Source organism: Oenanthe melanoleuca, chromosome 2 (assembly GCF_029582105.1).
Source record: "Oenanthe melanoleuca isolate GR-GAL-2019-014 chromosome 2, OMel1.0, whole genome shotgun sequence".
In the NCBI taxonomy this organism is placed as follows: domain Eukaryota; kingdom Metazoa; phylum Chordata; class Aves; order Passeriformes; family Muscicapidae; genus Oenanthe; species Oenanthe melanoleuca.
The window spans coordinates 46,194,288-46,221,315 of NC_079335.1; the positions used below are offsets into that span (position 1 = coordinate 46,194,288).

General features: G+C 39.9%; 2 protein-coding genes across 2 annotated transcripts in view; one reads left to right on the forward strand and one right to left on the reverse strand.

Annotated features, from left to right (window-relative positions):
- The window catches only part of NPC1 (NPC intracellular cholesterol transporter 1), a 27,597-nt gene extending 17,746 nt beyond the window's left edge, over nucleotides 1-9,851 (forward strand). The window contains exons 13-25 of the mRNA XM_056483247.1: nucleotides 16-198; nucleotides 848-962; nucleotides 1,783-1,910; nucleotides 2,000-2,140; nucleotides 2,717-2,806; nucleotides 2,920-3,110; nucleotides 3,891-4,006; nucleotides 4,586-4,715; nucleotides 5,409-5,609; nucleotides 6,381-6,612; nucleotides 7,616-7,729; nucleotides 8,500-8,662; nucleotides 9,238-9,851. Coding sequence (XP_056339222.1) covers nucleotides 16-198; nucleotides 848-962; nucleotides 1,783-1,910; nucleotides 2,000-2,140; nucleotides 2,717-2,806; nucleotides 2,920-3,110; nucleotides 3,891-4,006; nucleotides 4,586-4,715; nucleotides 5,409-5,609; nucleotides 6,381-6,612; nucleotides 7,616-7,729; nucleotides 8,500-8,662; nucleotides 9,238-9,320 — 1,887 coding nt within the window. The 3' untranslated portion in view covers nucleotides 9,321-9,851. The remainder of the gene's footprint in view (nucleotides 1-15; nucleotides 199-847; nucleotides 963-1,782; nucleotides 1,911-1,999; nucleotides 2,141-2,716; nucleotides 2,807-2,919; nucleotides 3,111-3,890; nucleotides 4,007-4,585; nucleotides 4,716-5,408; nucleotides 5,610-6,380; nucleotides 6,613-7,615; nucleotides 7,730-8,499; nucleotides 8,663-9,237) is intronic.
- RMC1 (regulator of MON1-CCZ1) lies at nucleotides 9,767-26,259 on the reverse strand. The gene is made up of 20 exons (XM_056483248.1): nucleotides 26,007-26,259; nucleotides 23,288-23,364; nucleotides 21,901-21,985; nucleotides 21,486-21,542; nucleotides 20,332-20,418; nucleotides 19,031-19,171; nucleotides 17,748-17,851; nucleotides 17,180-17,269; nucleotides 16,407-16,512; nucleotides 15,012-15,123; nucleotides 13,953-13,997; nucleotides 13,492-13,545; nucleotides 13,052-13,180; nucleotides 12,599-12,705; nucleotides 11,748-11,867; nucleotides 11,489-11,566; nucleotides 11,222-11,326; nucleotides 11,068-11,136; nucleotides 10,695-10,920; nucleotides 9,767-9,944 (listed from the first exon to the last, which is right to left on the reverse strand). Exons 1-20 carry the CDS (start codon nucleotides 26,223-26,225, stop codon nucleotides 9,865-9,867), a joined length of 2,091 nt encoding a protein of 696 aa, XP_056339223.1. The 5' UTR covers nucleotides 26,226-26,259; the 3' UTR covers nucleotides 9,767-9,864.
- Nucleotides 26,260-27,028: the final 769 nt, after the last annotated feature.

Below are 27,028 nucleotides of genomic sequence, written 5' to 3' on the forward strand. Positions count from 1 at the left end.
TGCAACTTTTTGTAGGTGGATTCGAAGATCTCTCTGGGCATTGCAGGCATCCTGATTGTACTGAGCTCAGTAGCATGTTCTATAGGCATTTTCAGCTACTTTGGAGTCCCACTGACACTGATTGTGATAGAAGTAATTCCTTTCTTGGTGCTGGCTATTGGAGTGGACAATATCTTCATTATGGTTCAGACACTTCAGGTATTTATTCTTTCATACAGACTAGTCTGAAAGAGCCTGTCATTTTTGAGGGCTGTAAACTTGGAGCAGAAAGTCTTCTGCTTTCCTGTTCTTAGCTCAATGTGAGCAGCTCTAGACTCTGACAAGATATCTAATGAAACAGATTCAAGAATCTGTATATATTCTATCTTTCAGAAAAAAAAAAGCCAGTTTGTCTGCATTTTTATTACTGCTGCTTAATATCAAAATAGTTATAGAACTCAACTGGTATTTTGATCACTTTTAACTTTAGCTTATTGTAAGCAGTAGTCATGAACTACACTGCATGCTTAAGACCAAGCTACTTCTTACACCAAGTCTTAGTGGGTAATCAGCTTTTTAATTTGACAGGTTCAATAACCCATTGAAACTGGCACTGCTTCTGTCAAATGTGTCGTTTTATCTGAAGTACTGAACTTAGTACTGTATTTTAAATTTGAAGCAAGACAAGTAATGTTCAGGCTGCTCTTGTTTTAGAGAGTCTCAACAGTTTATCTAACTCTTGTTAATGCAGTGGAAACAACAAAAGATGGTTTAGGATATTTTAAAGTTTTGGGTTTTTTAAAGCCATATGAAATAGCTTTATAAATTACATGATTCCTAATAATAACAACTTATTACCTTAAAACAGAGAGATGAACGCATTCAGGGTGAAACTCTGGATAAACAGATTGGCAGAGTCTTGGGAGATGTGGCACCCAGTATGTTTCTCTCATCCTTTTCGGAGACTGTGGCATTCTTTCTTGGTAAGACTCCTTTAACATTTGAAGATAATGGCCTTATAATTGCATGTTGCAAGAATAAATGCAATACTAAAATACAAAAGCAAATTAAGAATTTGTAGAGGCAGTTTAGCTTAGTTGTTTATTGTTACTATTAGATTAAACTTCTGATGGGGATAGGCATTGGAGTACTTTGAGTCTGACATAGTTAAAAAGAGAGTTATGAATCTGTCAAACTTTTCAGCCTGAAAGATTGGAGGTTTTTACTGACCTGCACTGACTGACAAGTCTAAATTTGACCTTAGGAATAGATTAAATATCAGGGTGTATGAACTATATTGCATTTAGTCATCTTGCCGAATGCTACTTGGTTGGAAAAATGCCCCTATGACAGATTTATGTTTGTGGCTCGTTTTACAGTGTTTTAGAGGTAAATATTTTTTACCCTACAATTATAATTTGGCCTTGTTTCATAATGGCTTTGCTTACCTGCAGTGTAATTTGTTGTTGGATCAACTTGCATTGGAATGGCTTAATATTGAAGCAAGATGTTGCCTGACAGCACTCCTTAACTGCCCTGTTACACAGTCTGCACCTAAATTTGCAGTTGAGAAATGGCTTAGAACTTAGACTTAGAACTGTGCTTTGCACAGCCTCAGTGCTGTTAAACAGGTCAAAGACAGCAGCTGTAGCCAGGCTTGTATGGGCTTTTTCCTTTGCTCTGGAAAGAATGGCTCCTTGTCCTGCTATAAGGCTCCCGCTTAAACTGGATGTTTGTCTAGAAAATACTCGTGCATTTCTAGGAGAAGGGAGCTCTCCTAACAAACTGGGTCACTTCCTCCAGGGACACTGTCTACGATGCCAGCGGTTCGCACGTTCTCCCTGTTTGCTGGAATGGCTGTGCTCATAGACTTTATTCTTCAAGTCACTTGCTTCGTGAGTCTCCTGGGCTTGGATATTAAGCGTCAAGAGGTGAGTATAAGTGCAGCTGTAACTGCAGTGTAATGGGGATGATGGCATCTGCAGAACTGCTCTAACTCTGGCATTTAATCAATTTTCAGAGTAATAGACTGGATATTCTGTGTTGCATCAAAAGCAGTGAAGAAATGAGTGGAGTCCAGCGTTCTGAGAACATGTTATTTCTTTTCTTCAAAAATCTGTTTTCTCCGTATCTGCTTAAGGATTGGATGAGACCAATAGTAGTATGTATAATCTGTTTCAAGTAAGCAGTCATCTGGACTTGAGCAAAAGAGCAGTGAGCCTGAAGGCCTAAATAGGGAAGAAAAATCTTCAATACAGTGAAACAAATGAAGCTTCTAGTATTTTTGTTCTCAGCATAAGAATAGAAATAAAATTTTGTAATTGCAGAAGTATTTCAGTAAATAGAGGCTTGATCATGGATTGTCCAAGGCCCAGATTTAAGAGTTGCATTGCAGACAATCAAATTATTTTAGCCTATGTAAAAAAATCAGCATGTGTTGGCTTCAACACTGCATTAATTCAGAGTGTTGTTGCTGAATCAGTGACTCATTTTAAGGTTACCATGCTTATTTACAGAAGGTGTTTGTAACTTTCATTGCTGATTTCTAAGAATAAATTTCCTTACAGTTCCAAAGGGACCTCTGAGTAGCTATGTTTTATTACCACTGTTGTAGTAAGCCTGAGTAGCATAATTAAACTAGAGCCTCTTTGCATGGCTCCTATTAGCTTAACAAATGAGTCCTATTGCCTGTTGTTTCTGTATAGTTCTCACTTCCATGGATTTGCTTTTTTTGCAGATAGCAGTGTTTGTGGGTATCCTGTCATTCAGTGCAGCAGTTATGCACAATGTAGAGATTGGACTAGATCAGTCTCTCTCAATGCCAGATGTAAGTCTTATGGTTGTGTCCCTGTTCAGCAGTTTGTGGCTGAATGGAAACCTTGATACCTTGTTGTGCTACCTCAATATTATATAATATTAACTCAAAACTTTCTCTTGAAGGACTCCTATGTAATAGATTACTTCAGCCACTTCAGCAAGTACCTGCATGCAGGTCCCCCTGTCTACTTTGTCCTAGAAGAAGGACACAACTACACCTCTTTGGAAGGGCAGAACATGGTGTGTGGTGGAATGGGATGTAATAATGATTCACTTGTCCAGCAAATCTTCAATGCTGCGGAAATTGGTAGCTAGTAAGTCTTTCATCCTTTCAAGTCTTTCATGTCACTGCATAGTAGTGTGGAAGAGATGTAGCTGAGCAGCGTGTCCTCATTTAGCTCAGGCTCAGCTGTTGGTCGTAAACTGACATTCTATTTTATGTGCTTTATATTGTGGGTTTGGGAGAGAGGGGGTTGGAAGCAGCTGTGACAGTCTTTTAGAGTGAGGATAAAACCTGTCTGGACTGGTGGAGTACATTGATTTTGGTTTGGAAAACGGGCTTGATCCTTCAAGCAATCTTAGAATGGTACTAAGAAAAACTCGTGGAAACCTCTCTGCAGGGTTATGATGTTCTGGAAAATGGCTGCATGCTCAGCTTCTAAACCTGGTGAATGAACTAGGCTAGCCTAGGGAGGCTAAGCAGGAATTTTATCTGCAGCTATCAACTCAAGGAAATCTTTTCCCAATTCCTTCCACTGTAGTTCATTTCAGCCAAACTGAAGGATGAGCTTTGCTTGCAAACTGAGCTAGCTGGGTTTGGAATAGGATGGGGAGCAGAGTGGGCAGGAGAATAGAAAGCCAAGCTTGGCAGTAGAAGAGGATGCTGTGAAACTGCTCCTGCTGTTTTCTAGCTGTAGTGGTCTGAACTACCTGAGCATTATGGTTCTTGGATGGGGTACTGGACCATAGGACTATATGAAGAGTTGAGTAGATTTAACAAGAATGAGTTGACATGGCACTGGAGAGATCAAGTGATATGTTTTGGAATTAAACATAAAATTACTGATGATGATATGTTGTGTTATTTTTATTAGCACAAGGATAGGCTATGCCCCATCATCCTGGATTGATGACTACTTTGACTGGGTGAAGCCACAGTCGTCCTGTTGCAGAGTGTACAATACCACTGGACAGTTCTGCAATGCTTCAGGTATTGGCATCCATCTTGTTGCTAGTGGATTAGCTTGGTTTAGAAGTTTCACAGCCAAAACATTTTCTCATGGTATGAGTCAAGTGAATTCCTTTTCTTACTGTAAGCAGGAACCTCTTGAGTTGTCCTCTTAATTTATTTGAACTGCTGTTTGAGTGAGTTTAAATATTCTACTGGAATGCTGCACACTGAAAACAGCCTACCTAGACAGCCAGTGTAACTTGCTGTAAAAATTCTCTTCCCTCTGTTGGTTTTCTTAGAGCACACAAACTTGTTGTTCAGGTCTCTGCTTTTAAGGAGCTCTGCTTTTGTTCAGGTCCTTCAGCTGAGTGTAGTTCTCATTGGATCTAATGGAGATAAATGCACAAGTAAGAGTTCTATGACAGCCCTTGCTTTAGTCACAATAAATCAAATTAAGGACTACAAGTCTTATATGGAATTTCAGGATGGATTAGTTAGTTTATCAGTAAAAATGCTTTTTATGGAGTTGCATCCTATAGCAATGCAAGTCAGAAGTTACTTGTGTTAGGAAAAGGAGTACTTGATCTTGTAGATGACCTTCTTCCTGTATTTCTTCAGTCAGCGATCCATCCTGCACCCGTTGTCGACCACTGACTCCAGAAGGCAAGCAGAGACCACAGGGTGAAGACTTCATGACCTTTTTGCCAATGTTCCTGTCGGACAACCCTAATCCTAAATGTGGCAAAGGGTAAGAGCCTTATTCTACAGACCCTGCTTAGACCAATGTGTCAAAGATATTTGCTCTGGGTTTTGTCTGCAGGTTAGATATCTAATGTCCTTAAAAGCCACGTTGGCATCTCACCAGTTCTGTACTATTTTCTGGAAAAACCAAATGCATCATCAACTGAATGAAACAGCAGCTTTCCCCTGTACAAAGAGAGACAATGTCTGTGGTCAGTCTGTTCTAGAATATTCTGTGCAATCTTGAAATGTATTGTGCTCTGAAGCTTTTACAGTTTTGGAAACTGCTGGAAACACCTACTAGCTGTTAGCCCTCTAAAGGGCACCTCCAAGAGAGCTGGAGAGGGACTTTTTACAAGGGGGTGTAGTGATAAACAAGGAGGCACGGCTTTAAAATGAGAGGGTAGGTTTAGATTAGATGTTAGGAAGAAATTCTTTACTCTGAGGGCAGTGAGGCACTGAAACAAATTGCCCAGAAAAGCTGTGCCCCATCCCTGGAATTGTTCAAGGCTAGGTGTGATGTGAGCAATCGTTGTCTTGTGGAAAGTGTTCCTGCTCATGGCAGAGGTGGAACTTTATGATGAGATGATCTTTATGCTCCCTTCCAACTCAAACCATTCTATGATTCCATAAGATTATATGTTATTAAAGCTAATAAATTTGAATGATGCTGGCATCTGACATGTACCTGTTTTTATAGAGGACATGCTGCGTATTACTCCGCTGTCAACTTTATAAACAACAAAACTGAGATTGGAGCCACTTACTTTATGACTTACCATACTGTACTGAAAACATCATCTGACTTTATTGATGCTATGAGGAAAGCTCGGATTATAGCAGACAATATTACTGAAACCATGGGCATCAAAGAGAAGAACTACCGAGTGTTTCCGTACAGGTATGGTTAGATCTTTCTTGCCTTGGTGACAAATACTTGAGCAATGCAGAAAAGGTGCTGGCTAGTAACATTAGAAACCTGAGTTTTGTCTAACAGAAGGTAATGCAGACTTGAGGATTTCTAGTAAAACTGGGAAGATAAAATTTATATCCCTAGCACTGGTCTCTTTCTACTGTCATTGATAACTAACTTAAATCCTTCATTACAAAGCTAGATCTGACTCAGTTTTGGAGCATTTCCTAGCTTTCATAGTAGGGTTCAATAGTTCAAACATAAGCAGATATGTTGGTAGTTGCAAGCTGTGGTGTGAATGTATTGACTTCAAATAAGTTATTTAAATGTAAAGCAAATGCAGCAGCAATGTCAAGTATAGGACACTATAAAATTGAGATGTAGTTGACATCTGTACATCTGAAATACTGATATCTACATCAAAGAATCCTACCTGTACTTATGGTCCATCTGCAGTAGCTCTTGCAGATATCACAATGGATCTGAGCACCTACCTTCTGGTATTTACTGTAGCTGCTTATATTGAAATATGGGAATTACACTGATTTCAAGACCATGATCTTATTTGTTTGACTTGTCAGTGAGGAATTAACTCCTTTGAAATGCTGGCTGTTACATGACATTCCACTGATACAAGGAAGCCAGGTTCTGTTGGTGACTTCTGTCAGGGACAGCTACTTCATCCTTAGCACAGAAGCTAATCTAATATTAGCATATAAAATGGAAGATGGCTAATGACAACCTCTCTTTTTTCTACAGTGTGTTTTATGTCTTCTATGAGCAATACTTGACAATTGTGCACGATGCTATCTTTAACCTCTGCATCTCTTTGGGATCAATATTTCTGGTGACAACTGTGCTTCTTGGTTTTGAAGTATGGGCTGCTGTTGTGGTTTCAATAACTATTGCTATGATAATTGTCAACATGTTTGGAGTGATGTGGCTCTGGGGCATCAGCTTGAATGCAGTTTCATTAGTAAATCTTGTCATGGTAAGTCAATAAGACCTCTCTTTGCTTCTGTTTCCAAGCTTTGAACAGTTCTGTGTTCTACATATATACTTGTGATACTGAGCAATATTCTACTAAACTTTGACAGGCCTTTGAACAGTAGTTGGAACTATCTTAACACATCTAGAAAGAGAGAAAACAAGTTTATTCTGATAACTAGTCCTCGTGCTAGTAAGATACAGCAATTGAACTGAAGCTATACTGCATCTGGTGGAGGTTACTCTTGTTTTACAGCAACAGCTGCATTGCTGCTCCACATCAGCACAGGTGGCTCATGCTGAAGGGGAGAACGCATAGGTTTGTCTTAAGGCTTCTGGTGTATTTATGTTCAACAGAGTAGATCTGGGATGTGCTAGCACAAGTATTTTTCCTGCATAAATGGATGAAATCATTTGGGCAGAAAGAGCCTTGGTAAAGCATTCCAGAACTAGGTCCAGCAAGCTGGGCTTACTGTCTTCTCTGGAGGTTTGTGGGTCTGAGGTTTACACTAAACTTGGCCAGTGTTACAGTTAGATGTATCTTCAAGAAAGTCTATCTACTAAGATTAGCCAAGTGTTCAGTTAGTGTTGTAAATGATTGATCAGCTGAATTGTCATGGTATCAAATCAGGATGTATATTCAGTGTTCTTCTAAAGCAATGTTATTGCAGCTAATAGTTGTAAACTGATTCTAATGTTCAGTGTTCACTGCATACACTGCATCAAAGCCAGGTTGCTTCAGCCTCAGGAAACCTGACCTCTGAAACAATATCATGTTCAACTTCCTGTTTGTCTGTTAGTAGACTGGTTGTAAAACACCACACAGTGCCTGCAACAGTCTCTGTGAAGCAGCACTAAGCTTGTAACTGCCCATGGTACTTTACCCCTGGGGACTGATGACAGCTGCTAGGAATCTTTCTAGCCCATCCAGAATTCTGAGTAGAGACCTTGCCATCAAAGTGTTGATCTAACTGATGTTTTCACGTGTGTTTCCTTTCACTCTCCAGAGCTGTGGTATTGCTGTGGAATTCTGCAGTCATGTGACAAGGGCATTCACCATCAGTACCAAGGGCAGTAGAGTGGAGCGTGCAGAAGAAGCTCTGTCTCACATGGGCAGCTCAGTGAGTACCTGCTGGATGGGGAGGCAAAAACAAGTGGCCAAGTGACAGCCTTACTGTTTTAAGAAATGTTATCGGTGACAGTCTGAAGTCATGAAGATGGCCTTGCTTTTCCTTTTGGAATGCTTAAAGCTCTTAAGGTCAACATAGGCTTCTTCTAGTAATAGGGGTGCTGAAGACTCATTTTTAATCTGATGTTACTACTGCCTAATAATAGAGGAGAGCTAAATGCTTTAGCTGAACTAGTAGTTTGGAGAAACCCCAAATTGTCCCACTAAAATTCAGGTGTTTCTCTTCCAGATAGTCAGAGGTGATGAGGAAAGGTGATTGTGAATATGGGATGCAGTTGGAGTTTGTAGAGTACAAGCAGGTCTCAGTGTTTAGGCAGTACTGTCCCGTCACTTAAAGACTAAGTGACCTGTATGGGGTTGGAATTGACAGTTCTTGTGATGTGTGTACCACACCCAGGTAAAAAACTTCACTGGAATGTGTTAAGTAATGATTTTCACTTGTATCTGCCTGAAGCAAAAAATTAATTAGGTGGCTATACAGATCAGAGTGGATTTTTAATCGTACTGAGCCTGTCCTGTGGGACCAAAAAGATGAATTCTTCTCCTCAGTGCATCTTGATTTGGTTCTAGACTTGCAGGGCACGAGGTATACTGCATATAGGAGCCTTAGATTACACAGAAATGTTACCAAATGGTAAATACTGGAAGGGAACTGATTACCTAAACCCCTGCTTATAACTTAAACACTTTTTTCATTGCCAGGTTTTCAGTGGTATCACGCTGACCAAATTTGGAGGAATTGTAGTATTGGCTTTTTCCAAATCTCAAATCTTCAAGATATTCTACTTCAGAATGTATCTTGCTATGGTTGTGCTGGGAGCAACACATGGATTGATATTTCTTCCGGTTCTGCTTAGTTACATAGGTAAGATGTGATAGTTTACTCTATACCACACTTTAAACAAAAGTAGCTGTTTGTGGGCTTTCCATGACATGGAAAAGTTTGCAGAGATGAAAAGCAGCACTTGAATGTGCCTCTCTTATCCCAGTGGCCCGTCCTTTGGAAAGCAAAGGCTGACCAGTGGCACTGCAGGCTCACTGTTGCGGGCTTGCTGAAGGCCCACGTGGTTACTTTGCTGTGCTTTGTGGGGCCCCTGTGGCCCCAGAAAGCAGTATGATTAGCATGTTTAACTGGGGCCAGGGTGGTGGGTGGAAGCAGCCAACTTCCTGTGAGTCACTGTTCCTGCATTTGCAGAAACAATCTTGCCTTGCAGAGAGGATGGTCCAGGCACTGTACAGTGTAGTCCCCTTTCTTAATGGGCTTAAGACTGATGGGGATTTATCTACCGCTGCCTTTGTTGGGGCTGACAGCTATTAACAGCTGAGCAGAAGCATGTTTCTGAATGTTAAGCTGGCCCTAGACAGTAAGATCATGCATGCTTCCTGATGACTGATCAGCTGAAATGTGGAGCCTTTGGATAACTGTGCTCTCTCTCTCAGGCCCATCAGTAAATAAAGCTAAAACTCGTGCTGCACAAGAGAGGACCAGAGGTACAGAACGGGAAAGACTCCTCTACTTCTAGTTTTTAACAGTGTTCAGTGGACTGCCTGAACTGTGGCTTAGGCACAGCTCCTAAGAACTGAAGCGCAGCAATGTTCTATGACTATCACACTGTAACCACCACAGACTTGACTCCTGCACAGATTCAACTAGAAGATACCAGCTGCAGCTTTAAACTCAGGAAATGCTAAGTGTGGCTCAAGTAACAGTATTACTAAAACTAGATGTGTTAATAAGATTACTAAAACACTTCTGTTTTCAAGAGGTTGCATCTTTTTCCTCCAAAAACCTAAACCAGCTGTAGTAAGAGTTGAATAGCATTTTGTCAATGGAATTAAGGTGATGTGTATGAGAATGGACTGCTAAACCACTGACACTAATTTTAAATGCAGGTCAATGCAATTTTTGTCTCTATTTTTAGGGGGAAGCCATCACAAGTTGTAATATTTTTAGTACTATTTGCCAAAATGTCTTGTATATACTTTATTATAAAATAGCAATTTTGTAGTTCAAAAATCTACTTAAATGCAATAAATTAAGTTTATACATTTCAGTGGAAGAGTCTTTCAGAATGTTGTGGGTTTCATGAGAGCTTGTTCTCCAAAAACTTGTTTGAAGAAGGTGACATGTTCTTCACAGTGCTCACCTAAGGGAGACAAAATAAAAGCTTATGTTCACTTTACAAGTCAGAAACCAAGAACCAAGATTGTGTAGTTTCACTTACTTTCATTTATTAGTATTTATTCTTATCTTTAATGTGTTTGAGTACCAAAGTTGAACAAACAGAAAGCATTGGAATACTGAGGCATTTCCAGTCCTGTGACTGGTTTCTCAAGGTGAAGCAAAGGTTTGATCTACTTCCTGGATCTAGTTCATGTATCTAACCAGCAGATTCACAGCCATGAGAGCCCTTCACTGTCAAGACAGAAGAGTATGGGATGGATTCTGTGCCTACAGAATGTCTGGTGATTATGAACATGTTGCTGGTGCAGTTTGGCTTGGCTTTTAAAGGAAGAACTGTAACATAAAATAGGCCTTAGATTTTTGTAATTCATGGAAATAGACAATAGAATTCAAAGGCTTCCCAACCTGGTTGCTGACTTCAGGAGAAAGCAGTAATTGGAGATAATGGCTCTGTTAAGCTAAGCAGTGAGAGCAACTGCCAGTCAAACAGGTTCATCTGCAAGTTTATTTAGCTCAGCCTCTTTACTCCTGGGTGCAGTAGACAAAGGAGTAAGACAAGCTAATTTGGAACTGTGCTTAAAGGTAAGTATAAAATATAGGCCAAAATATACCAAAAGTTTTATCATCTAATACAGACTCAACTGGATTGGAAGTGAAACAAGTCTTAGCTGTGTTTCCACAACTGTGTATCTTGGTCAAACTAACTGCTTACCTGGAGTGAAGCTGGGGTTTCCTCGTAACCGCTGGTTTCTTTGTTCAAAGAACCGGAATATGGTGTAGAAAAGCATCTCATCCTCTGCTTGTTTTGCTGCATCGAGGAATTTGCGGGCTGAAATGCTGTCGTGTCCTCCAATACCCCTGATGAATCTCAAGGCAGCCAAAACTTGGTGTTTGGACAACAGAACTTCCACTATTTCATCATTTGCTGTGGAAAGTCTCTGTGAAGTCAATCATAGCTGTAAGACAATGCTTCTAATGCATGCAAATGATTGATGCTAGTTAATGACTCCAAGCCTGGTCAGAGAAGCTGTTTGATCAGTCTAACCCCCACGTGACATGGAGTTACTGGAGTCAGAAATGCTTACTTTTAACATGTCCAGTGAGAGCTGATGTGCAGGAGGGTAAATGCTTTCCAGGGACAGTAGCAGACAAGCCTAGGGCAAAAGCAGAAATAACCTTAAAATTCTGAAGACTTCCCAACTCCCTCACTAGCTTATTGGAGCTACTTGTCTTACATACCAAGGGCTTTGAGTCACTGAGCACATGGTACTGCAGAAACTGATGGAGCATGTAAAACAAGTTGTGTTGAACAAGGGTTTTGATGACCAGCTCATACAAGTAGTGCTGTGAAAGTACGAAGAAGACAATCAAAGGTATGTCTCTATGTGTATTTTTACAATCTAAAAGTCAATATTGTGTAGAACTTACACATGTGATCAAGACTGGACTAAAACTGCAAGTAATTTCACAGAGTGGGGCAATGTACTTAGTACATAAGTGATTTACCTGAACTGCAATCTGGAACTGGTTGAGAGAGCGAATGTATTCCATCAAGACAGCTATAGTGAACTTGTGAGGTGCTTCCTGGACAAAGAAGAAAGCGTGAGGTGGAACTTGCATAGCTTCTCTGTTAACCCCATAAGAAAAGGCACCAAAATACCCTAATCCTGACAAAGCTTCCTGCAGCCAATTTCAAGCCATCAACTTAAGCTGGCTGATCTGAGACTGCTGCCAAATTAGCCCTTAGCCCTTAAAATTAACTTACCTTCTTCTCTGTAAAAACAGATAAAACATGTGTGTACATATCAGACTGGTCAATAACTGCTTGAGTGCGGACAGGACGTTTCAGGAGTGGATTACTTCTACTCAGGCCTGTTTCTACCACCTAGGAGGAAAAAAAAAGTCTTTTTAAAAGAAAACGATAGTATAGTACAGTTCCAAGTCAGTCTCAGTTGTACAAACTATTTCCTGTTTCAAATACAACCATAAACTTGTTGTGTTAACAAGGAAATTCATATCTGTGGTCATGTTATATTAGAGGCATCTTGTTCAGTGGGGCTTTCATATTAAATTTAAAACTGCTTTTTAAGAGTTATATAAATACAGCTGCTCTTACATACCCTAAAGCCAGGAGATTAATCTAACCAACTTCACTGACATAGGCCCTCAGGCTTAGAAGAGTTTTGAGTATGTGACTGTACTCTGAGTTAGTGCTTGAATTTGGTACTTTAACAGAAATGACTGAGATCTATCAGGACAGCCTGTTATGTCACGATATAGCGTGCAGTGAAATCAGTGCTTTGAAAACCAAGGTTCTAGTTATTGATTCAGAGTTGCTTTTTCAGCTTCTACCTTCTCTCTGCTTTCAAGCACTGGGTGTGTTAACTCATCACTCTGGAGCTAAGCTATGCAGCACCTGCCACACAAGTGTCAAGTGGGGGTCTTAATGTGTTTTTCCACTTAATCCATTTTACTTGTGAGCCTGAAGCAGTCAGGACCTTTTGGGGTAAGCCCAAATTCCCTAAGTAGAAAGGACCATGCCTTCACCTTGATGCCACCTGAAAATCAAACAGCTTTGTCCTGCCTCTGTAAGCTGCTCTAGCTAGCATGGTTTACCATTGTATAGCTTTGCTCAGCTTCCAAGTACTTCTTATATTCATGATTCAATTTGTCAAAAACAGTTGCAATCACAGACAGCGATCCTCTTTCTGGCTCATTGAGCACTGAAAGATAAAAAGAAAGAACTATGAGGAGAAATAACCAGGCACCTGAATTGTTGCCTTTTTCAAAAGGTGGTCTCTATTCTCTACCTAATTTTTAAGAAACACTTTCAATCATGTCAGGTGTATTTGAACTGGAGGGAAAGTTGAATTTTTAATGCAGTTAAATTCCTTCAGAATAGGGATTGAGGGCAGTTGAGGCAAATGACATCCTAAGGACCAAGGCAGCCTCAGAGGTAATCTCAAATCTAAGAAACAGCTAAGCTAACTTGGATGAGTATTTATGAATAAGAGGTATTGTACTTTCAAGATACAGAAAACACGATACAGAAAACACACTTGAACTTACTTTGAGAGCATACAGACAGGATAACCATTTTGCATTCTTTTCTTTGGAGAAGGAAATCCATTAGTTTTCCTTTATCTAGCAAGAGGTTAACTACAGGTTCAAGTTTCACCTGAAGACTCCAGAGGTAACCTTGATTTGAAGGAGTAAAGAAAGTGAATTGCCTTGTACACGTACAGCCTAGACATACACCTTTTTCACCCCTAAATTAAAACACATGGAAATTGTTTATTTGCCTTTCTAAGCCTGTATTTTAGAGCAGCATTACCCTTGAAAAGTTGTAGTAGAGATAGTTAATCCTGTTATCACTATCAAGAGCAATCAATCAACTTGGCAGATGTACCTAATAAGTCACTTTCATTTTTAAGCTGCTTTGTGCACTGAAAGTGTAAACTAGCCATCCTGATACTGAATATTGTAGAGTCCAAGAGCTCACCACTTACCTTCACTTGCACTGATGATAATATCAGGTTGAAAGACAATCCACGAAGAAGAATCTAAATGTTAAGGTTTTAACATCTATATTAACATTGATGCTAAACTGTTTCTTCTCAATTTACAGTACTGTAGAGAAACAGATCCTGTTAACATACTTTCATTTACTGTCACTTCTGAGGTTTTGAATCATATTCTTGGAATGCTATCTTCAATTTTATGGTGTACCTATTCAATAATTTCATACACGTCTCAAATAATCAGGAAATGTGGTATTATACTAGATATCAGTATTTACAGCTCTGTGAAAGCATGAGGCTATTATGAAGCACATTATTTCATCTTGAAGTATAAGTGCATAACCAGCTAAAATTGCTCTGTTAAGGAGTCAAGGTAATAAATGCTACCTTTCTTCCCTGCTTGATACATAGACTGAGGTTCTTACTTCTTGAGAGGATTTAAAGGATACAGAGTTTACACGGAACAGGAGCTTGACTTGTCACAGAAGCTGGGCCTGCAGAAAAAAATAACATCAAGTAAGGTATAGTAGTACTCTGGCAGCTCTCCTATCCCAAGTATTTTATACCAAAAAGGTAAGTATGGATTGTAACACTGTAGCATACAGTCAAAAACAAAGATCCATTTGTGTAGCCAGATCTACAAAGAAAATCTGACACTAAGAAGGCAAACGAATCTTTCAAAACATGATTGTTTTTCACCCAAGTGAAATAATGTATGCAGAAATATTCCAGGTCTAGTACTGTAATTCTAAATACACAGACTCCATTTGCTTTACTTAAGCATATACTCTTCAAAAGGAAGAATGGTTTGTCCGTTCTGATCCTAACCTTTGTTTAGTACAAATCTCCATCTGCAGATTTATCATACTTGCTATCAGATGTTAGAGCTTTTAATGTGCAATCTTTTTGTATAGAAGCATCTTTCTCTTCTACAAAGAGAACCTCACTGCTTTATCACCTGCTAGTGAAACTATGCTCAGGCTATTTCATATTCCCAGCTTGGGGGTAACTACCTATCACTCTTCTAGGACTGGAGAACAGAAAGGCAATCCAAGAAGAATCTAAGCTTTTAAATCCTAATACTGATTTTAGCATTACTTCTAAACTGGTCCCAAACTTGATTCTGAGCTTGTATTGTCTTTCAGCCTCTAACTTCCTAAATCACATAGTCCTGACAAAAGCCAGAAAACCATAAAGTGCTTTTGAGCACCACAAGCTTTGAGAGCCATGGCCAAAAAATTCCCCAAACCCAACACTCTTCAAGTGCAAAAGCAAAGCACTACAGGAACCATGCACCTTAAACAGCAACTCTTCTGTAGTTGGCACACATGTGGAACACCAACTTCTGCTCAATTGCTTCTTACCTTCTTCCTTCCTCACCCTCTCAAATATGTATAACTGAAGTGTTAGTAACCAGCCTCCTAAAACCTGAAGCACTCCTGCATGTGAGCTGTTACATTTAAGTACCCTTGCTAAGTGTTAGGTTATTCATTATATAGTGGTTCTACCTGCTACAGGTATTTGATAGGGTTGTATTGATCGAGGTGGAAGTACAAACTGATGGATGGTTGTGGACCCATCAAATTCTCCTTTTAGCTTGATGTCAAAGATAACTGAAGTCTGCAATTAAAAAGAGGAAGTTAGTATTGACGAATGTGAATCACCACCCATTTATATGCATTCAGTCTGCTTTTCACATTTCCATCTTGTATTCTCTGTTAGAATCATAGAATGGTTTGGGTTGGAAGGGATGTACTGGGGTTGGTAACATTTTTCACTGATCAGGCTGCTCAAGGCCCCATCCAACTTGGCATTGAACCCTTTCAATGATGGGGCATCCTGTTCCAGGGTCTCACCACCCTCACTGTAAAAAGCTGCATCCCATCTAAATCTATCTCCCCTTGGTCTAAAACCACTGCCCCTAGTACTGTCACTATATGCCCTAGAAAAAAGTCTGAGTCTTTCTTGCACAACACGTGACTTTGACACTGCTTAGTTAAAGCATAATAGAAACTCTGAGGAAAGTCATCTATCTTCCTCTGATATCCTTATACTTCTACCAGTCTTGTTCAACTCAAGTCACTAACATTTCTACCAGGGAAAGCAGCTTTGCTTTCAGTGCCAGTGAAACTTCAATTACTGGTGTCTCCCAAAGCCAAAGTGAGAAATATTTTCTGGGTTTCTACAATCATGTTTATAGCTTGACCAAAACACTGGGGAGGAAGTGCTCTGGTGTAGAATTAACATGAAATACAACTAAAACATCAACTAACCCTCCTAAGGAGGTAACTGCCCCAGTTCTTGAAGTTGTCCAAGAGCAGATAATTCTAGAAGTCCAAGTCTTTTCCCAAGTTAAGAGCGAACTACCACTTTGGCTTAACCACTGACCAAGCCTTGCTGCTGGGACTACAGACAAGAAGTTTTACCCATGCTACCAGATGCACAAGAAGGTTTGTGTTCATACAAGTTTTTAGAGAGCCAGGTCTTCAGACTAAAGGAGTGTAAGTTTGTGTCACAGAAACATTATCATTCAAATGTTTGTGATATGAGAAGTTTCTCAGGATTAATAATTTAGTGTCCAATTTAACTCTACCTCTCTGCATAATGCCTTAAAAGCCTACACAGTGCAGCATCAAAGCATCATAAGAAACTGACAACAAGCAAAAACAGGGTAAGAGAAAGGCAGGCATTACCAGCAGCCCTGATTATATGTTAGTAGCCCATCAAGATAAAAGGATAAATTTGAATCTCTTACAGTGTTATGGTTTTGTTCCTGCAAATACTCTGGCTTTTGGCCAAGCTAAGCCCAAAGAAAAATAATTTCTGAATTAAATTATTAGGTTACTAAAACCTGCCCATAACTTCTCAAAGTTACAGCACAACACAATATAAATAAATCAGACCTCAGTATCCTGATGATGTACTACCACCAAGTTATCCACTACATTCAGTGCAAACTTCCCAGTTCTGTTCAGCTTTAAAATATGTGTCTTCTTACAGGAGCCCTCTCTGTGGAAACAAAGAGAAATGAGAACTGGTCAACAAGCCTGTTTAGACTATAAAAGCTGTCTTTTGTCCTGGTTTTGCTGGGACTCAGTTTATTTTCTCCCTAGGAACTCCTACAGTGCTGTATTTTGGATTTAGTATGAGAATAACACTGATAAGGCACTAGATGTTTTAGTTGTTGCTAAACAGTGCTTACCCTAAGTCAAGGACTTTTTTGTTTCCCATGCTCTGCCAGCAAGCAGGTTTTCAAGAAGCTGGGAGGGAGGAAGGCCAGGACAGCAGACCTGGCCAGATGAACTGGCCAAAGGGATATTCCATACCCTAGGACACCCTGCTCAGTAAGGGAAAGTAAAGTAAGGGAAGTTGGCCAGGAGGCACAGACCAGTGCTTGGCACAGGCTGGGTAGTGAGCAATTGTTACTGTGTCGCTCACTTTCTATGGATTCATTCCCTCCTCCATGCACTTTTCATTGCTACTATTAGTTTTTACTTTCTTTCATTTATTAAACGGCTCTTATTTCAACCTATGAGTTTTACCTTTTTCTGATTCTCCTTCCCCTCCCACCAGGGGTCTGGGGGAGCATCTGGTGTAACTTAGTTGCCAACTGGGGATAAACCACAACACTGACACAGATGTAAACTGCAACTAACCTTCTTCATTCTGCTCTCACCTGGGTAAGTGATAGAGCACTACTTCTGCTCCTGTGCTGTTGGAAGTCCTTGAGTGATGCCTCAAATAGAGAACATAAAGCTGCCCATATCTAACAAGACAACAGGATTAAAGTATTATTTTCAATTAAGAGCTCTACCAGTCTCTTAGAGTCAAACACTTTATCCTAAAAGAAGAGATGAGATTACCTAAGTCAGGTATTCATTTAATTAAAAGTGAAAGATTAAACAGTTCTTGATAAATCACAATGTATGGCCTATAGTCATGCAAGTTAGGCATCTGTGAATGATTCCTCTACCAAAATATCAACTAAAAATTGAAACATTATCCAAAATTCTGTGGTAATCCAGAACAACTTCATGTAAGACTTCTCCATTTTCTTTCCCTCCCCACCTTGTCCCAAGAGGGTTGTTGAGATGCTTTGTTCAAGGCAGTAACTGAAGTGCTTTAAAGCAACAGCACTGCTAAAACAGGAAACAAGTGCAGCCATTGCAATGTTCTTGTCTTCTTCTGGTATTCCCAACCTGTCCCCCACCTTCCAAGAAAGATCTGATGCATGAGATACATACATTGTAGCCATAGCAATATCTCTTTCAGAAAGGCTGAGCTTGGATGACTTGGGTGCTGCAGGTAACTCGATTTCGAATTTTGATAGTTTTGACATGGTCCCACTCTGTTAAACAGCAAACAAGAACTGTCACGACCTGAACCAGAAAGGGACGAGCCGCCTTTGCCCAAACGCTGTATCAACAGCGCCCCCACGAGGCGAAAGTAAGTCATAGTCCAAAGGAAAGGGTTTTGTGCTCTTTTTCCTAAAAAATCCCTCAAGGGATTCTTAATATGTAGAATATATCACTTCAGAAGCTTTATCGTCTTGATTTTACGACTTCAGCTACAAACATTTTTATATTTTAATTCATCCAAGATTAATTTGTATGCAAATCCCATGTACAATTATATAGCAGTTCTCTTAACTTACTTTCCCTCTTCCAGGGAACTGTACGCTTCAACTCCTAAATAACTGCTTCCTGGGAAGGAGAAAATATCACTACCTCCTACCAGTCACAGTCTCCTTTAGTTCCTACCCTATACTTACAGCATATCCCTTCTCCTGCCCAAGGCTTCCGCTCTCCTCTGCCTCTTTTCTATGGAATTTATATTTAAACAAGTTTTCAGAGTTTCCAAAGCTTCTACTGAAATTCACTTCCTATTCTTACTGATTCATTCCTGAGTGTGAAGTGTGAATACTACAGAGCTATTTCCTTTACTAGGTCTCTGTTTTCAAGTATTACTTTAGTACAAGACCTTTCTCAGGAAATCTTTAAATATTACCTTCTGAACACAAAACAAGAATTATTTAGCTTCAAGCTACAACTTAACACAAAATGTGAAGGAGGGGGAACCACAACCTAAGTTGTTAAAAAGAAAACTGTGAAAGGCTAGTAGGTTCCTCCCAGTCACCTAAAGGAACATCATTTCAGGATGCAGTACAGACCCTACACAAGATTAACACAAACCAGGAAACCCATGTGACTAAGACGCTTTTTAATCTCTCCTCTTTAACTGCCACAGAAATCCTCCTAATCCATTGACAGGAGCAAGAGAAATGCTGTAGCTCTTTCCCTCATTGTCCAGCCTTGTCTGGACACACATTGTTCCAAAGAGCATGTAAGAAAGAGTAAATTACCAAATTTTAAGCCATCACCTAGGAGCTACCTTATAGATTTGCTTATTGTCATACGCAGATGTGAACACATGCATCTCTTGGAAGAAAATCAAGCAATAGAATACTTGGATGAGGAAGCAGTTTAGAAAAAAATGAAAATGACAAGTTTGGAACATATCCTTTTACCTTGAAATAGAATGGCTGCAGGACATTGCCAAGGACAGTGGTTGAAAGAAGGATAACAGAGCTCTCTGGACAATACATGTACCAATTGACATTAATACTCTGATTCTTCAGAAGTTTTAAACTTCGTTTCTCTGGCAATACCTGATAACACAAAATATTAACATTCTATTACCACCAGGATTCCTACAGCATAAACAGTAATGCACAGGAGCAAGGAATGTTAAGCTAGAAACAGTTAAGTGTAAAGACATTTACCGTGCTAGAATTAAAAATGAGAAACCTGACAATTATAGCTGAGGCCCCACTTTACTGTAGCTAAGGAAATAATACACATCAAATCCTAATGATGTGTGCTGTGTTTTTCCACTCATCCAGATCTGGTATAAGTTCTGTGCATAGTGGAGAAAACACCTAGCTTGATACAACTAGTGAAGTTTTAATAAAAAGTTCTTACAATATTCTCACTGCCTTCACTCCCCAGCTTCCTTAATCTTTTATATTTTGAGAACTAAGTATATAAATAAATTTTCCTCATTTCAAGGGCTTAAATATCCTCTCTTTAAAAAGACATTTATTTGATTTAGTCGTTTTACTTGCAAGGTTGATATTTATAATCCTTTCAGGTGCTAAATATGTATTTTCCCAATCAATCAGCAGGAAATAATGCACCTTTCTCAGCTACTTTCTTTAGTACTAGTTATTAGTAACACTAATTATGAGAAACATTGTGTCTTAGTTCCAGGACTGAAACTATTGGGAAATGCACAACTTTTTTTTTTTAGGAAGTGTTCCAATATCCGTCATCATGAAGGTTAGAAAGGGTTATTTTTTCATCAGACATCTTTAAAAACACATTAACAGAGGAACTCAATGAGGTCACCACAGGAGAAAGCTGCAAGTTGCAGATGGGTATTAGCCAGTCAATTATTAGTTCCTTGCCACCTTTTAAGCATTTACACATCTTCCCCAATGCTGATTTGTTTTGCATTAAGTGGTATTTCACATTAGATTTAAATATTCATTTCCATATAAGCCCAGAGCATCTCTTAATCTAGAGTTCCCAAGGCTTAAGTACTCCTTTATACAAGGCCTTAAAACTGGTAAATGATAAATTTGCCCTGCCCTAAAAATGTATTCTTCTTTAAAAAATTTTGAATTTAGCCTGCAAATGAAACGGCAGAAATTGGTTTTTTTGCAGCACACTTTCCCAGTTACAGAGACAAGAAAATAATTCAAATATGCTGTTACAAATTTACATTTTCAAATCTCTAAGCATGTCCTACACGAGTTATTTGTATTACCTGGTAGAATTCAATTCCTTGATCTGTGATGAAGACAATTTCTGTAGAACTGGTCCAGCAGAATCCTAGAATATTGGCATTCTTTGTCTTTTAACAAACAAGCAAACAAACACTCTTTTACTTGGAAAAATTAACTTTTCAGATAAACTAATATTACTAAATGAAGAACATGAGACCAAAGGCAATTTTGGTATCCAATCTCTGGAGTTAATACTTTTGGCCAGACCCCAGCATATATCAGTTTCTTTTATAAAGCATTCCCAAACTACATATGAACACAATTTCTGCACGACCTGGATTTTTGGCAGCATGTAAGATTTAAAGTTTATTATACAATCAAATTTTATTTTCACCCTAGATAAAACTAAGTTCCTCTGCTTAAAACTACACTGCCAATTCAACCAGCTCTTGACATGAAAAGCAGGAAGAGATGTTGAGAGAAATTGAAACTAAGTGGAAAAATTTGCCTTGACTTCACACAGAATCTACTACTACTACTCAGAAGTTTCATTACCATAAAGGTTTTGCTAGAATGATTTACTTAAACTCATAATCCTAAACAATGAAGCAGACAATGTTTCAGCTTTAAAGTCTACAGGGATAAAAGGATCTGTGCAAATCAGATGTATAAAAATTTACTTTTGTATTCTATTACCCAAAAATGTAATTTGTTTTAGTTAAAAGCTGAAAAATACCAAACAATGATAATGGTGCTTGTTTCTGGTAAATAATCATCAAAAATTAGAAGGATTATTAAAAAATAGCAAATATATAAAGACTAGTAATAGCTTACTATTATTGTTTAGTGACATTAGGAAAGAATGTCCACATTAACATATCTGGCACGAATATAATCACAGTTCACTGTTTCTGTATCATCAGCATTTTGTCTCTTCTCTTTACCAAACTTTGACATTTGTTGCCCCCACAGCATTTCTCTTGCTCTAGGAAAAAACTGCATTCACAAGACAGGGAAGTTTTTTTCTGGTATTGTTAACCCCAGTTTGTTTACTCAATTTCAATAGACAGTAGTGCCTAAATATCTCATTTCCTTGATGCTAGTGTTTTGAAAGGAATCTCTAGCTCTTGTAGTCACCAGCCTCACTAATACCAGACTTTCACTTAAGGATATAAGCTTGGGACATTTAACTCACCTTACATTCCTGTGTATATTCCAGCTGAGGGCTATCTGGAATAAAATTCAAAAAATCCTGCAAAAACACCCATTAAGTGTATTAGCAATTATGAAGCACAGACAAGATACATACATAGATACCAAATAATAGATATTAATTTATTTAATTGTTTTGGATGCAATATATATACAGAAGAAAAACTTATGTTCCACCTCACCTTTGCCAGAGTTTGTTCCCCTTACACTTTTTCTTTAAATGATGATGCTACCAAGACAACAATGCTGCCTGACCAGCCTCTCAGGATGATGAAGGAATTTTCACTACAGCTGTTGTTAGCCAATAGACTTCTTGAACATTTGTCTCAAAGGATTTTACTCTGGAAGTAGAGGATTTCCAGTTCCAGTTCCCTAGCTACAGGGTATAGGTTTCTTACCACACTCTTCAAAGTTCTCTGCACAGCCAGGATCTTGTTCCCCAAGGAAAATTTGATGCACTTCACTTCTCCTTTGTCCTCCATCCTATACAGAAAGAAACAGAAGTTATGGAAATATAATCTAAAATAGTTTCTTAAAGAATATACCCTAAAAAAAAAAATGACAGAGAAAAAAAATGTGTAATGCAAATGCTTTTGAATACAGATTATTACTCTTGCCTGACTAATATATATAAAACCCAGACTGACAGAAAATGGCAGCTCACTCTTCAGAAGTCCTGAACACACCAATCACAGAATCATGCCTAAGTTCACACAAATTAGCACCTGAAATCACTGCTCTGAAATGCTCAGATCTGTTGGTTTGTGATGTGGAACTGGAAGACTTGTGAACTATCCAAACCTGCATCCTCAGTTCTGTGACACCAGCATCCTGCAATCTGCTCCATTACTTCCAGAACTACTGCTAGTTGACACAAGCCTCCTTGCTTTCCCACTAGGACACAGCCTCTAGAACTTCTTCTGACATTAAAAGGAGAGTGAGGCTGTTTTCACACCATTAAATTAAATTAAGAAGTATTCTTACCAAACAAGCATCAGCACAATTGGCATGAATAAGGTATATAGTTCCTCCAGCATATGTTATTAAGCCAGGCCAAAGAGAGAGACAGTCAATATGAAAATAGTGGAACATTATGAAGTTTACTAAGTATTTTCATCTCCTTCAGGATTGACAAGTGTAATCAAATAAATATCTAAAATTAACCCAGCAACCTTCAGGACAGACCCTATGCAATATCCAAGAGATAACAGTAAACACATCTTGATTACAAATTGCTTCATCCATATTTGGATTGGATTGATATGGAATAAAGGAATACTTTCTTACATATGCACAGCAGAGTACAAAGAGCCATCACTCTTAAAAGAGACATATATAAAATCATTTACTGTTGTAAAATTCTGTAAAAATTGTTTCCATAAGAAATGGAAGACATAGAAGAAGCCAATTCAGATGAAACAAGGAACAGAACACTGAGAAACCTACATCTAGGTTTGGACACTGTTGGAATCACAGACATCACTTGCTAACTGTATCCTTGGATAAGTAATTGCTGCTGTAGGAATCATTCTCTCATATGTACAGCACGTTTTAATAAAAGATCGTTGTTTAGAAAAACAGAAGCCACAGCTAATTACTTTTATCCCACAGAAGACCATAGGGAGAGAAATGCATACCCTCTTAATTGCAAGATTATATCTAAGAATAAATCAAAATATGATCACAACCACTTGTAAGTTTTATGCCTGAATTACAGTGGATCAGGACTAAGCACCGCATAATTTGAAGACTGTATCATTCTATCCCAAGAGAAAGGCGCCTTACCTGAAGGAAATGGGATTTCTATCCTCCAACCCTTTAACAACAACTCCTGTAGCTCCACCAGATCGAACAGCAAAAACCTACAAAAAAAGTTTTGAACATATATATTTAACTCTTTCAAAGTCATAACCTTCCCCTGCTTCTTCTTCTCTAAGGCACATTTTTTAATTTTTTTATTAGACACAATTTTTGTTCTTCTGCAGATCTGTCAGTTCACACTGAGACAATCTGAAACTCCAAGTTTACTTAGAGTTATCATATTGCATGGTGCTGCAACAGTCTTGTAGGCATATTCTGAATTACTGGGCAATTTAAATCACTAAAAATCTTTATAAGCCTTTATCTTGGTTTTGTTTCTTTTATATTTTCCTTAGTCATGTACTAGTAAAAGTAAGACATCAGGCCATTGTTTAAAACAAAAGGGAACTCTGCTTGGGGATTGGAAAGAGATGTAACTCAACTACCCAGAAGCCTGATCCTGTCAGAATATGTTATTAAATAGGAATAGTTTAAGAGTAACCTGTAGGTTTTCATGTACCTAAGGAGCATCAGCCAACATGCCCTAGCAACTGAGAATTCCTTTAGCCAAACATATATGTGTAAAAAACCTGGTAGAGATGTGACACATACTGAGCTAGAATAAGGTAACCAAAAAAAAAAAAAAAAAAAAAAAAAAAAAAAAGTCATGCTGTTACAAACTTTAGCTAGCTTGAAAAAAGAAAGTCAGGCAAATGCCTTATTGGTACTTGTATGTGCAGCAGCACTAGGCACACACATCAGGGCTCAGGGTGACAGGGACATTGTTCTGTAATATCAGCTATGCTGCCAGTCTGCTATGCTCAGGCAGGAAACACAAATGTCAAGATTAAAAATTGCAAGCAAATCTACAGCCTTACTAGAATGATAAATACTTAGTTTAACTATTTTTAGTATTATGGAGATAGAAAATGAAGGCAACACTCTCCTAATCTCTGCAAGATGAGAAGATTGCACAGACTGGTGTCTCACATGGAAAACTGTCATTGAAATGCTGGTTACATATGATTCAGAGACACGCACTGGGAATCAAACTATTTTAGATAACAAGAAAACACAGAGAAATAAATTTACACTGGAAAATGTTAATCTTTTAAGTGAGCTCTCAACAACTAGTTTCTATGTAGTTACATCACATTCACACTATGATACAGTGTCTTCTGACAGGATGTTTCAACTGGCCCTCAAAGATAATGGTTTACAAGAAGAAATATCTGGAGAGTAGCCCAGTGGAAAAAGATCTGGAAGTGCTGGATGACAGCAGCTGAACAAAAGCCAGTGTGTGTCCTGGTGGCCAAGAAACCAATCACACCCTTGCCTGTATCACCAAGAGTGTGACCAGCAGGACCAGGGCAGGGATTGTCCCCTTGTATTGGCACTGGTGAGGCCACACCTCGAGTGCTGTGTCCAGTTCTGGGCCCCTCAGTTCAGGAAGGACATTGAGGGGCTGGAGCATGTCCAGAAAAAGGCAACAGAGCTGGGGAAGGGTCTGGAGCACAAGCTCTATAAGAAGTGGCTGGGGGAGCTGGGTTTGTTTAGCCTGGAGAAAAGGAGGCTCAGGGGTGGCCTTATTGCTTCCCTGAAAGAAGGCTGCAGCCAGGTGAGGGTTGGCCTCTTCTCCTGGCAACCAGTGATAGAACCAGAAGCCATCACCTTAAACTGTGCCAGGGGAGGTTTATGTTGGTCATTAGGAAGAACTGCTCCCCTGAAAGAGTGATTAGACACTGGAATAGACTGCCCAGGGAGCTGGTGGAGTTACCATGCCTGAATGTGTTTAAGCAAAGACTGGATGTGGCAGTCAGTGCCGTGGTCTGGTTGACAAGTAGTTTGGTGAAAGACTGGACTCAATGATCTCAGAGAGCTTTTCCAACCTAAATGATTCTGTAATCATTCTGAACAGAGTGCAACAGAAACAAACACACCCCAGAAATACTGCTCCCTCTCCAAACATACCACTGATCATGCCCACACATAGGGTAAAGTATGCCAGCTATATGGGGAAGAAAGCTTGAAGATTCTGACTCATGAATGCTGAGGTCAAAGAACAGTTACAGGAATTAGACAGTGGAATGTATCCATGTATCCACATCTGTGTAAACCTCATGACAGCCTGTGGATCTTTTAGCTACACTGAGCTGAACTCTCAGGAGCCCATACAAAAATTAAGGAGAATCTGCTTAAAAGCACTAAAGCCAAGAAATGGCCACTTGGGTCTGTGCCACAAGGAAAGCTGTAATTATTCATTTTTTTTAATGAATAGAATGAATTTAAGGAATTGAAAGGGGTGTGAAAAACTCAGGGAAATGAAGGTAACAGCAAAGTGACAAAGTTTGCCAGTCATGTGGGGACACTTGGAACAGAAAGGAAAAGTGCTGACTCCGATGAATTCCAGAAAGACCTTACGGCAGTGAGAGTAAGGCGGGTGAAATCCAAGCTAATAAATCGGTAAAAGGAAAAAAAAAAAAAAAAAAAAAAAAAAAAAAGGAAAATCTACCGCCTCTAGCACCATGACAGCTCCTGAAGGAGAACAACCGGGCTCATGCCCGGCAGCCGAGGGACGGGAGGAAAGCAAAGGCGGGCGGGGAAGCAAAGCCCCGCCGGCTGGCAGCAGCTGAGCCCGGGGCCGGGCTGAGCCCACAGGCCCGGCGCCGCAGCCCCGTCCGCGGCAGGGCCCCGCCGCCCCCACCTGCTTGTTGGCCTCGTCGAAGAACACGCAGTTCACGGGGTTCGCCTTCTCGAAGTGCACGGGCCGGGCGCACAGCGCCAGGTAGCAGCCGCCGCCCTCCGCGCCGCCCCGCGCTCGCCCCTCGCCTTCTTCCCCCGCCGCGGCTCCCGCCGCCGCCGCGGCTCCCGGCGCCCCGTCCTCGGGCGGCCCCGGCGGCTCGCGGCTGATGGCGGCGGCCATGGCCCAGCCGCTCCCGGCCGCTTCCTGTTTACACTCCCCCGCGCGTGACGCGGCGCGCGCCCGCCTTAAAGGCGCGGCGGCCCGGGAGCGGCTGAGGGGGCGGGCCGGGAGCGGGGATGTGCCCGGCGCCAGCGTGTGAAAGGTGGCAGCGAGCTTAACAAATGAGAACAGACCTGGGAGGCTGCAAAACCTGCTCCGGGAAAGGCGTGAATGCTGGCGAGGCGGAAAAAAAGAAACGCGTGGAACGGGCTTAGAGTTATGAGGGGCTACATTGCAAATATTTAGGAGCGCACGCATTAGAGGAGGGAGATAAAGGAATTAAGGTGCCAGGGTAAGCTCTGACTCTAACCAGTGTCGCTCGAGCTGGGAGGATTTATTCTGCTTTTAAAAGCAAAGCTACTGTACTTCAGAATGGTTAGGCAAGCAAAAACAAGTGTGGAGGCCGCAGCAGCAGGATGGGGCTTTTGGCCCAGTCTTTTATAGTGATTCTAAAACCAACCAACCAACCAACCAAAAACAAACCCAAAACTTTTATGTGGGGAAAAATAATGGAAACAACTGCTTCCGAGATCTGCTTTTATTTGTCCGCAATTACTGCGTTGTCGCTGTCACTATTGATCCTGCTTCTTGGCAGAAAATTGCTTTTCAGTGGCTTCTTGTAAAATAATTCAGAAAAAATATTAACAAGGCATTATTGAAGTCAAAGTCTGGCTTGGTCCTCAGCCTTGATGTTGAGCATATTTTACTTTGGACAACAAAACAACATGGGATTTTTTTTGTTGTTGTTGTTATTGATGCACTGG